Source organism: Archocentrus centrarchus, chromosome 4 (genome assembly GCF_007364275.1).
Source record: "Archocentrus centrarchus isolate MPI-CPG fArcCen1 chromosome 4, fArcCen1, whole genome shotgun sequence".
Taxonomy (NCBI): Eukaryota; Metazoa; Chordata; class Actinopteri; order Cichliformes; family Cichlidae; genus Archocentrus; species Archocentrus centrarchus.
This window is the reverse complement of record NC_044349.1, coordinates 14126888-14140002: the sequence shown is the minus strand read 5'-3', so window position 1 is coordinate 14140002 and position 13115 is coordinate 14126888. Positions and strand designations below refer to the sequence as shown.

The window sequence follows — 13115 nt, the reverse complement described above, 5'->3', positions numbered from 1 at the left end:
AGCGGCCAGCTGGCTCTCTTCTTCCAGGATTTTTCCTGGTCATATGCCCCCCCCCCCTCCCCCTCCCCATACACAAACACACACACACACACACACACAGAATACACATCACTCACAGATGTAGGATGGAGAGGCCACGTGGAGAGCTGCACCACCACTTGCCTCTCCGTTTTAATTGCACTTTAGTCATTATAACTCACAACACATACACACTTACACCCTGATACACATAGGACCTTTGGGGCAGGCATGTTAATCAGAGGTTGATGAGATGGGCCGCTGAGGTGGCCCCACTCGGATCCTCGTCACTGTCTGTCTCCAAATTTTATTTGCACTTTAGACATGGAGGGTTTTGGGGGGGCAGTGTGGGCAAGCGCTGACGACCAACAGTTGGCGCTTGTGGCATAACTGTCCCCTCAATTTTAACTGCACCCTATACACCTCATTCACTCACAAACATTAACACATAGACCTACAAGTTGGGGAGGAGGAGGGGTGGATGGGTCATCTTACACCCCGATTTCTTGCGTCTCGCCCGGGGTAGGGGTCGGGTGGTTCCTTGGGGACCGGGCTGGTGGCGTCCTGGGGTCGCTGTTGGCCCTGGGGTGGTTTCCACTTGCCCCGCCTTCAGAGGGTGGGTAGCTATGGATGAATGTGTGTCTTTGTGTATTTGTCACCGTCTCCGTGAGTATGGGTGGGTGAGTGAATGTGTATGTATGGCATATCTGTATGTGGGTAAGTATGTATGGGCATGTATGAGTATCTGTGTATAAATGTGTACACGGGTGTCTGGGTGTGTTTGTATGTATGGCTGGACCTGGGTCTGGGCCTTGTGCCTTGCCTCCTGGCCGCTCCTTGCTGGTTGCCTCCTCCCCCCTACCCCCCTGGGATGGGGGTGCCTCGGAGTTCCTGGGTGGGGCTGGGTGTTCTGGCGTGGGTACTGGCCTGCCCCCCTTGGGGGTGCGGTGCGGGGCTGCGTTGGCTTCTTCGGCGTGGGGGGGGGCTCTGTGGAGGGTCGGGCGGTCCTTGGGTGCCGTGGGCCCGGGAGCCCTGCCGCCGGCCAGTGCAGGGGGCTGGCCGCTGGGGGGGGGCTGGCTTCTCATCGCCTTGGGTTCCCTGGAGCCCTCGCTCCTCGACTGGGGGGGCTCCGTCTGAGACCACCCTCTCCCGTCTGCTGGGGTAGGTGTGCGGTTGTCTTTGGACTGAGTGGCCGGGGGTCTTCCTGGCTCTTGGTGGGCTGCTGGTGGCCTGGGGTTCCGGGGGCTTTCCGTACCTGCCTCTGGCTTCTGATGGGTGGAGCTGCAGCGTTTTGCCCTCATTGGTAAGTACGTTCCATGACACAGACACAAACATGACACAGACACAAACGCCCACTCAATCACAACTCAACAAAATTGTTGGTGTGCGTAACATGCTTTGTTAGTTTTGTTTTTCACACACAAATTTATTTTTGCAAGTATTGATAGTATTTTTTTATATGTTAAAGTGATGAAGTATCTGATTAATAGACTTGTGCTCTTTCCCCTTTTTTTTTTTTTTTTTTTGCTCCCTTTCTCTCTCCCTTTTTCTTCTCTTTATTTTCCTCTTCTTCAGCCTGTCAGCTCTGGCTGTTACATAGTATGTGGAAAAATAACTCAGATAAATAAAATAAAGGGTTAAAACAACAACAAGAAGAGCCTATTGAGAACCTATAGAGCTCATCTTGAAATAGCAAATATGTTTGGCACAACAACGCATTCAGATCACAGTTCTGCTTGCAAGATCTACCAGACATGACAGGCTAAAAAAAAAAAAAAAGACTTATCCTTGGTTCTAGAAGGGGACACAACCCTGACAAACAGCAGCACTCATCTCTCTATCTGTGATGTTAAGTTAAAAACAATTAAGGTGGAAAGTAATACAGATGACAGCTGAGTGAACTTGATCTAGAAAATTAACAGCTGTAGTCAGAGTAAACTGACATACAAGCACTCAGACAGCAGATAATCACATTCTGCACTGGTTGTGTGGTCATTTATAGCAAGGAAAGAAAGCTGCTGGGCTATCAATGCAGTCTGTGATGCTAGCATTGCTACTTCTACTCAAACTCTGCAAACTCATCTGATGAAGTGTGTGTGCAGTGATGTGCACAGTGCCAAATAATTTGTTGAAATTTTAAAGGATTTCGTTATTGAATAATGTGGTTTCAACTTGCTCTCAAATACCCAAATAACATAATCAATATTAACAATACTCATTAAATCAAAACTATTTTAAGCATGCTGTAATAGATTCATATTCTGTGATTATCTTTAATATTACTACAAATACTTTTGGGTAAACGCATCCTAGAACTGACACAAAAAAAATTCCATGGTAAACAAATTAGAGAAAGCTGCACTCATGTACAAGGTGTATACAACATAATTTCTTTCTATTTATGTAATCTATAACAATAAGCCAGATATAACAATAAGCCAGAAAAATCATACTTACAAGGTATTCACATCATATTATACTCACATGTGTACAGGAATATTACTACATAATGCACTGATACTACATAATCAATGCATTATGTATAACATCACTATAATCATAATGCAACCATGTTGTTTACATTTGCGCAATATTGCTGAGCAGCAGTATGGCTTTAATATTGCTCAGTGATGAGTCATAGTCTGTACCATTTATGGCCACGAGTCATACCTGACCAACATGTTAAGAAAATGCTCAGCCAATCAGAAGCTGGCATCACAGACCAATTAATAAAGATGCAGACTAGAACTCATGCTACTATAAACAGACTGGCTCTTTACCTAGAAATTTGGGCTTCAGTGATTCAGTTGCTAGATATGGGGAAGTTGCTGGATATGGGGAATCCCTCCCTTTTTCCGTTTCAGTTAATAATGGTCAATTAGGTATAGCCAATCACAAAGCAAAATATGATCACATGATTTAGCTAAGCCAATCAAATATAAGAAAGAGGCTGCATATGATTAGCACATATTATCATAGCATTAGCAGCCTGAAATGTTGTTTATGCTCCACTTCAGATAAATACAGCCAAAATGTACAAAGTGTGTCTAAACATCCAGGAATATGAATATTGTGTTGATCTTTGAAGAGTACAGAACACATATGCCAAATTTCATGGCTCAACTCCTTGTGGTTTTGCAGTCTATAGACACGAAAGGTAAAACCTCATGAACAAAAGCCTGGATGGACAGATGACAACAATATCCTCCCGTTTTATTTTGAGCAGGAAGATAAAAAAAAAAAAAACAAAGAGAAATATATACTTGGCTGTCTGTTGCTGCTTTTTAATGGAAATATTGTCTTTTTTTCATTTTCATTTGTAAATTTATTTTTCTGCCTTCTTGCCTCCTTAGTTTTTTTTTATTGTTGTTGTTGAGCTAGAGCTGAGAACAAGTTGCACACAGACATTTACAGATTCTCTTTGTGGATGGCAAATGAACGCGGCGTCATGAAGAACTTTTTATTGTATGGTCAGTGTTACTGTTGAAGTCTTCATTTATGTGTCTGCGCCAACAAGGTAGGATTGTACAATCCCAATTCCAAAAAAGTTGGGATGCTGTTTAACAAAAAATGATTGCAATGATTTGCAAATCTTAAAAACCCCAAATTTTCAAAACATATTGAAATGTACCATTTTAAGCAAAAAAAAAAAAAGAGGTCATTTTGAATTTGATGACAGCAACACGTCTCAAAAAAGTTGGGACAGGGCAATACTTGCCATTTAGTAGCATGCCCTCTTCTTTTAAAATCATTCTCTAAACGTCTGAGAATGAAAGCTGCTGCTGGACCTTTGGGAGAGGGATGTTCTAGCTGCTCAACCACAGACCACAGAACGGTTTTCCACTTCACCTCAGTCCATTTTAAATGAGCATTGGTCCAGAGAAGACAGCAGGATTTCTGGATCATGTTTACATATGGCTTCTTCGTGGCATGACGGAGCTTCAATCTGCATTTGTGGATGGCACGGTGAACTGTGTTCACTGAATAATTTCTGGATGCATTCCTGAGTCCTACGCAGTGATTTCCATGACAGAATCATGTCTGTTTTTAATGCAGAGTTGCCCTCAGGCCCAAAGATCATGGGGCATCCAATATTGATTTCTGGCATTGTCCTATGCACACAGAGATTTCTCCAGATTCTCTGAATCTTTTGATATTATGTAGATGAGTCCAAGTCTTCACAACTGGACATTGAAGAACATTATTGTGAAATTGTTCCAGAATTTGAAGATGCAGTTTTTTTGCAGATTGGTGAACCTCTGCCCATCTTTACTTCTGAGGAAGTCTGCTTCTCTAAGATGCTCTTTTTATACCCAATCATGTTACTGACCTGTTGCCAGTGAACCTAAACAGTGGCAAAATGTTCCTCCGGTTGTTTCTTTTTAGTACCACTTGCTTTTCCAGCCTTTTGTTGCTGCTGTCTCAACTTGCAAAATGCCTCAGTTTAAACATCTGATATGTTTTTCTATGTTCTGCTGTGAATAAAATATGGGTTTATAAGATTTGCAAATCATTGCATTTTGTTTTTATTTACATTTTACATCATCCAAACTTTTTTGGAATTGGGATTGTACAGCTCTGCACACCAGTACTTTCATCTCAATGCTGTTAAGGTGAGCCACAAACAAGCACAACAAACATTTAGTATAGCAATAGTTTGCACTGTCATTGGTTTGACTGGCCAGTGCAGGACATCACTAGGGGACACTGCACTGCTGGAATTTTGGCAAACACTGACAAAGAACTTACCAGTCTGAAGTGAGAGTGGGGAGAGCGGCCGGGATAATGTGGGCGACGGCGTCCCGACACCGAGGTTCTTCCTGCTGCTGCGACAGCTGGAGCACAAACAGCAAAAGAGAAACGTTAGCAGCCTGTCACGCTCAAAACTTATCACTTATCTGCATCTGTCACCACAATTGATATGAAAATGCTATAGTTTGAATATTAAGTGACAGCGACATTGTGCTGTATGTTGACTGCCACTAAAAGGTTGGTAATTAAGAAATATAAGAAACTCAAACAGCTGCAGATCAAGAGACCTGCTCTGCTGTATTTTCAGATAAAAATAACCTAACATTGGCCCTAATAGAGTAATACATGCCCTGCAGGTGTATTAGCATCTTATGTTGGCACACTGGTTGTAGTGTTACGTTCATTATCACTGAATAACAGTGCCTTATTTCTCATTATCATGTCCTCAACAAGCTGCTTCTAAAAGCTGCAATTTTCTCGCTTTTGAAATTATGACGGCAGCCCTACGCGTTTAACATAGAGAAACACACCGATAATACTGGCAGCTTTTTCAAAATCATCATCATTTTTAACTGTTAAGATGAACAATAAGGCAATGCAGGAAAATAATGACCTGCTAGATTCCCTTAAAGTGAGTGCAATCGCTGCCGCCCTGACTTTTTCAACTTATAATTACACGTCTGAGTCATCTTAGTCAAGCAATGTTTCAGCTTGGCTTTAAGTGTGTGTGCTGAGCAGCAGCTTGTCGACACAAAAGTATTATGACAGTGTAACTCTGAGGAGATTAAGCAGACACTTGACCTCTATAGCAGCAGACCGTTATCCTCTAAGCTGTGACGGTTGGAGAACACTGAGTAACACCAAAACACGTTTGTTTAGTGTGCAAACTGGAAGAACTGGGGCTAAACCGTGCTGTGGAGATAGGACGCGGATGTCGAGTTTGCCATCCTCGTATGACTACGTATAAAAAAAAATGAAAACAGAACAATATTACTGAAAGACGTGTTTATTATCTTTAGAATGTCATTATATATTTTAGACCATCATTATTAATAAGCAAAAAGGCCCTTTTCTCTACACTGCTGCAAAAGTAGCGCAGAGCGCCCCTCTATCACAGCGTGGCAAACGTTCACACTCAACGTTACACCTACGCCCAATTTAGCATAATCAATTAACCTAATCTAACTTGAACACCGGCCTAACGTGCGTGCCTTTGGACTGTGAGAGGAAGCTGACGTACCCAGAGAGAACCCCCACAGACATGCGACGAACATGCAAACTCCACACAGACAGGCCATTTTGGTGGTGCTCCCCAGATTACCTGGGGAGCACCATCGTGCTCCCCAGGTAATCGTGCTCCCCAGGTAATCTGGAGGTTATTTTTTTTTGGACCCTTACATCTTCAGCCTGAGGCTTAAAATTTCACTGGTTTAAACACAACAGATAAAAAAAAATGTGTGGACAGTGAGAGTGGAAATGCCTCATCTATTGTACTGTCTTTTGTGTATGATTAGATGTGTCTTTAGTGTTCTGCGCAGTTATAATCTGGTATTTCTTTTTTGGGAGGTTAGTTATCTAAATAATAATACTAATAACAATGCTGTCAGTCAAGTAAAAACAAACAGAATGCCAGTGACACAGTAGCTCATCCAGCTAACAATCTAGCACAATTCACAAGTCATTGCACATAAAACTCCAAATATGACCTCGATGTAGATCACAATTTGGACCCACAAGGTCCACTACTGTAGGAGGAGTAGCAATTCTTATGAATTTTGGACGGATGATGAAAGTTTTGCAGTTGTACAGTATGAGCTTGTCAGTCCTTCAACTAGATGACCTAATAAACCTTCTTTCTTCTGCTCCCTTTAGTGGTCACCACAGTGGATCATCTGTCTCCATCTCACCCAATCCCTAGCATCCTTCTCTGTCACACCAACCCTCTGGTTGTCCACCTTCACTACATCTGTGAATCTCCACTGAGGTCTTCCTCTTCTCCTCCTGCCTGGCAGCTCCATCTTCAACATCCTTTGTTCAATATATCCACTATCCCTTCTTCGCACATGTCCAAACCATCTCAACCTTGTCTCCAAACTGCTCAACCTGAGCTGTCCCTCTGATATACTCATATTTCTTATCCTGTCCATTCTGGTCAATCCCAATGAAAATCCTCCCCACTCCTCAGGCATCCTCTCACTCTCCAGGATTGTGTTAAACAATCAGGTTAACTTCCCTCTCTCCTAGACATCTCCATACCTCCACAGGTAGGGGAGGTATGGAGAGGTATTATCCTCTTCATAGCTGCCCTCATTTCTTCCTTAGTAATCTTCTGCACTCCATCATCCTCCTCTCTCTCTGTTTATTTATCACTCCCCCTCAGAGTTCTCCTTCCACCTTCTCAGCACACTCCCTTCACTTGTTAGCAAATTTCCATTTCTAATCACCCAAACCTGCTGCACATCCTTTCCAACTCAATCTCACAGCGACCGTGTCTTCCAGCCAGTCACAGCACACTGAGCGATGCATTTGTCTTACAGGCTGACATTATCAATTAAACCAAAAGTTTGTATAGTACTTTGCAGATTGTCATTATTTTCCCTTTCCTTTTTTTCACACTTAACAAAAATACACAATTTATAGCCCAGTACAGATGAGCATTAAGAACTGCAGCTTTTATTTCTTTTTGTTTCTTTCTCTGCCCACTGGAATTTAACTCAACCAGTGAGATAATGTCCACCTTCGGAGCACCTCTGGCTTGAGGCATGTTTATGTAACTACGGCTGTAATCTGCAGGCAAATACACGATAAAACCAGTATGACAGATGAAGAGGGAAAACTCATGAGAGCCAAAATACAAAAAGGAAACCTCCTGTCAACAGACTCGAGCCTGAAGGGGGATGTGTGTGTGTGCACCGACAGCAGCAGCAGGCCCAGCTTGGTCAACAGATGTCCAAGAACTGTGTGTGTGTGTGTTTAAGAAGGAAAAAGGTGGAAATGCTAAATAAGCCCCTAAACAGGGCAACTTCCACATCATTCACTTGACACAATTATGAGATGGGCTGTTTCAAATTTGGTGGTTCCAGCTCTCAAATCAAAATCTATGATGCCAGCGACAGCAGCAGATGAAGACCTTCTGATGTTTTAGAGCCTACAAGATTAATCGAGAAAACAGTCCGTAGGTAAAGTGATTAAATAACTTCTGGTTGCTCTCGATGGCTGCAGATTTTAAAGCCTTTGATGGCTGGAGGGGCTCTGTCAGATTGTGGTGGGCACGTTGCTTGTCAATCACTCAGTGACATTAATCACTAGTGAGCCTGTGAGACATCCTGCACAATGCAATTAACAGCTCTTATCTCCAGTCAACAACAGTAAACACGCTATATACACTTAAATATGACTTCCAGGCAGTCATCATCACCATCCTCTAGAGCCAATCTCTACTATAAATGTCACTATTTAACTTCCACCGGTGTAATGAGTCCATCCACACAGTTTTATATGCCTGCTGCGAAGTGCACCTACAGTTTCTGGGCTTTATTATCCAGCGAGACAAACACATGTAGACCTGCTGTCCAATTTCAACAAAGGAAACTGCACACCGTGCCTGCTATTTCAGGGTCCTGCCTCTGAGAATATTGGTTTTAGGGCAAATATTGTCTGCAAACAACCTTCACGTATGATGTTTTCTTCATAAAAGCTGTTTACAACCACAAAAATGAGTTATACTGAGCAAACACTGGATTAACGTTAGAGCAATCGGCTTACTGAGTGTTGCAGCAGCTAGCCCAGGTTGTTTGACGTAAACTTAGACGATAAGGGAGACTAATACAATCATATGTGGCAGTTTTTTGGAGACTGAATAGCCGTTGGAACTAGTTTCAACCTCAGTATGACAAGTTCTGAAGAATACCTTTTCGAGCGCTTCAGTAACGATACCGAAACAAAAGAAGACCTGCTCTGGCTCGGCACCGCAGACCAGTGAATCGGATCCGACATGCTGGAGGGTTTTCTTGCATAACCCCCTCTTTTAAAGTTTATGCTGGTTTCAAAAACACGAAGCTGGGCTCGGTGTGAAATCTGGTCCCCCTCCAGCCGTTACCGCGGCTGCTGCTTCTTTCCCCACCATCGTTTCGCCTTCTTCTTCTCGGCGGCTCCTTTTGTATTCAAGCTGAAGACAGCCCGCCTCGTGCAGTCCCAGTGTCTCCGGAGCTGCCGTTACATCCTCCGATCCACCGTCTGACAGAAGCCCTATCCCAGGGACATCACTTTCTCCGCATGCTATCAGCCGTGTGATACACCGCTGAAAGCAGCCTCTGAGCCCGCGGTACTTCAGCCAAACGGTGTCCACTGGCTGCGTGTCTCTCCGTGTGAGGAAGCTGGAGTCAAGTGCTGCGTTCAAGCGCCGCTCGTTACGTTCGTTACGCACTGCCGCAACAGTCCGCTCAAGTTTGGGGCTGTTTTAACTCATCTTTAGCGCTTCTCTGATACGAGTGAATTCTTAGAAAGCAATGAAAAGTGCTCCTAAAAATTCTCCCAAAAGTCTGATAGTCCTGAGCTCAAGTATATTTCCATTTGTAATGATGTGACAGAAAAAAAGTAGAAAATACACCTATTTGCAAAACTCACACCAGCAAATGTTTGCTTTTTTTCTGCCTGATAAATGTAATTGGTTATCAAAAACTTTGAAAGCACTTATTCAAAATGTGTAACCACCGCTCCTAATGAATAACAATATTCCACTTATGTGTACTGTAGTCAAGCTGTGAAGGTATACTGTCATTAGTGTTAAGCAGCTATGCCTAAACTTGAGCTCTATTAATGTTATCATTATTGTAATACTGTACCAATAATAACACTTCACTTTAGCCAAGACATGCATGAAAACATTTTGCGCTGGATCTGGCAGTAATAACCTGGCATGGGAGCTAGCTATTGGTTTCAGTTGTGGTCAGAAACCCCTGACTCAGATTTGGTGGCCCCCAGCGTCGAGTACAAATGAGCCATAGCTGGCCTGCAATGCAGTTCTCTCTCTCTCTGCTGTTCACAGTGATGTGCTAAAACTGCAAAAGTAACATTATTTGTAAAATGACCACTATGAGTGATGTAAAGATACCAAACAATTCCAGTACTCCCCCAAACAGACTAATAAAACCATTTCAGTCCAGGTGCTTTCTGTGTGATTAAGGTCCCTGCAGTTTTGAAGCAGAGGTGGGGGAGAGGTGTCGGTTTGCCATAACTGCAGTTAAAGACTCCAACAGACCATGTTGCAGCTCATATTACAAAAGCAAAGACTGTAGGAGTAAAAATCCAAACCACGCTGACTCCTACCACGCAAACGTGCTAGAAACCTGCTAAAAGCTGTTTTTCTCTAGTTTCTATCCTGACTATTTATAACCTACATTAGCATGACACAGCCACACTGTTCATATTTAGTTAAGTCAACCCATAGGTTTTTTTTTTTTGTTTTGTTTTGTTTGGTTTCGTTTTTTCCCCTTTTTTGTACGATTATACCTCTCTGTGAGGCCACCAGTGGAAGGGGATAATTGTTCGACAGTGACACAGACATAGTATTGAAAAAAAATACTGCAGACTGTCCTTTTATGATGAAATAAGAGTTAATAAAGTTTACTCTCACATTCACACCTTGTGGGTAATTTCCTACAAAACGTGAAAGCAGCACAAGATGTTGCTGGGTTATACCACAAGGAGCCTGGTAGAGGGAAGTTCCAGATAAACTTATTAAAAAGTGGTACATTCCACTGCCAAAATACATCTAGTACTTGTACTACTACAACTACTACTTGCACACTTTCTCAGCTCAATATGAATGTAGTTTAATTTGAAGTAATTTAAGCTTGTATACTTGATAATCAAAATTTTCACTGTCTGAGACATATTTAAACCCCATGTTAGCCTTAACATTTACTCTATATTGCTAAGAGGACAGTATTTTTTATTTTGTTATTCATAATTAATTGCTGATTAATGTGCTTGCCTGTTTTGTTTTTTTTAACCTGGATCTATCATCTTGTCCCCATGTGACCCCATCTCTGCAACCTGTTGTTTATGAAATTTTACTGCAGCAAGTCATATATTTGAGTATTCATTCAAGTCTCCATGTACATGACTTATTTCCCCAGTGTTTTTTTTTTAGTTAGCTATTTCCTGGCTGACCTTAAAACTTTATTATGCATAAGATTAGAAGTGTCAAGTGTGAGCGTCTCAGACCAGTGAGGACTAAAAATACATCTTCTAAACCTCTGCACATAATACCAATGTTACTCTTTAAAACTGCTTATGGGTTTAGAGGTCCTTGTGACCAACAACTCACTGAACTCTTTCTTTTATTTTCAACTGTAATCCAGCACCTTTTCTTGACCAAAACAGGCATGTCTGAGTCTGAAGGTGAAATATTGCATATTTTCATTTCATTTCATTTCTGCACTTCCCATCACAGCAGCTTTGTTTCAAGTGGAATTTTATAGATATTTTCAGTGAAATGACTGTGTTAACATTGACATAGCATTCGTGACAGTTAAGTGTTTCCATGCAGATTATTGAATTTACTGTCCAGTTGTGATTGGCTGAAGGTTTGGATAGCAACAACACTTTTTATAAAGAGATATACAGTCATGTGAAAAGGAAAGTTTTCACAGGATTCTGAGCAGATCTATGAAATTAAATTAATTCAGATTAAATAGCTTTCAGGTGCTGCAAATCAAACGCACTTGGTTAACTGATCAACAAGTGCAAGCACCCTTATAAAAGCAGATGTTTTGGCAGTTTCCTGATCTGGAGCAATTAGGTGTGTCTTTACAGAATGCCACATTCTTCCTTGTAAATTCATCTGCCCATCAGTCTGGGGAGGCTTATAATGTCATAATAAAAAGCCCATCATTCTACGATGAGAAAGATTATTCACAAGTAGGCAACATTCAAGACAGCTGTGAACAAGCCAGCAAATTGACCCCAAGGTCAGACTGTGTAATGCAAACTGCAAATAACCCAAGAGCTACATCAGACACTACAGACCTCAGTTAGCATGTTAAATGTTAAAGTTCATGAGAGTAAATATAGAAAAAGAGTGAATAATTGTGGCTTGTTTGGAAGGGTTGACAGGAGAAAACCTCTTCTCTCTAAAAAAGAACATGGCAACATGGCTTAGGTTTGCAAAGCTGCAAACTACAAGACTTCTGGAAAAAAGTCCTTTGGACAGTTAAGACCAAAGTGCAGATGTTCGGCCACAGTGCACAGAGCCATGTTTGGCAAAAATCAAACACAGCACATCAGCACAAACCCTTCATACCAACTGTCAAGCACGGTGGTGGACAAGTAATAATTTTTGCAGCCACAGGACCTGGGCACCCTGCAGTCACTGAGTCGACCATTAAGTCCACTGTATACCAAAGTGTTCTAGAGTCAAATGTGAGGCCATCTGTCAGGCAGCTAAAGCTTGGCCAAAACTGGATAATTCAACAGTACAGTCCAAACAAATCAGCAACAGAATGGCTGAAAAAGAAAAGAATCAAGGTGATAACTCTTTGGTTATTTGCTGACTATTTATGCACAGATCTTAAGAGAGTTGTGCATAAATGCCTGCAAACTTCAATAAACTGAAACCACATTGCAAAGAAGAGTGGGCCAAAAATTCCTCCACAATGATGTGAGAGACTGATAAAAGTCATACAGAAAACTGCTTCACATTATTGCTGCTGATAGTGGTTCTACAAGCTACTGGATCATGGGAAGTACTTAGTTTTCCACAGCAATGCTCAGAGCCCTTTGAAAAATGTTCTCATCCACATGACTGTAAATTACTGTACCAGATGTTTTAAACTTCTCAGTCATAGTTCCAAACCTTTCCTGCTGTTATTTCATCTAACTTGGATTGTTGTAACTCCTCCTGGAATCTCCTACACTGGTTTCCAGTCAAATTTTTAAATAAACTCCCCTGACATGAAGAAACCTTACAGTGGATTACTTTGGCTCTTAATAATGCCACTGAAGTCATCAAACAGGTCTGATTGGATCCACCTCACACCAGGTTCAATTTCGGGTGTGGCAGCTTAACGTAACTTTGGTTTTGTCTGTAGTTCATGTGCAGGATTTGACTATGCTTCATTGTTTTATAGCACATCTGCTTTGTATGAGGTGCAGTAAGTTTAAATTGGCCAAAGTTGAAAATGGATCCAGGTACCAGGCAGGGTCTTGTCATGTTTGCTTCCCTTCAAGCCAAACTGCAGCAAAATCATTCTATCAGATTCAAGGGTTGATGTTGGGAAATAACTTACTTGCATACAAATACAGAATCTGATGCAAGAGAATGGACATGTGCCTGAGTGGTG

General features: G+C 41.9%; 1 protein-coding gene across 2 annotated transcripts in view; it reads right to left on the bottom strand.

Moving 5' to 3' along the window:
* Window positions 1-13115, bottom strand: part of mast3b (microtubule associated serine/threonine kinase 3b) — a 44537-nt gene that overhangs the window by 27548 nt on the left and 3874 nt on the right. For both annotated transcript variants that reach the window (XM_030727099.1, XM_030727100.1), the window contains exon 3: window positions 4768-4853. In XM_030727099.1, the coding sequence (XP_030582959.1) occupies window positions 4768-4853 (86 nt within the window). The remainder of the gene's footprint in view (window positions 1-4767; window positions 4854-13115) is intronic.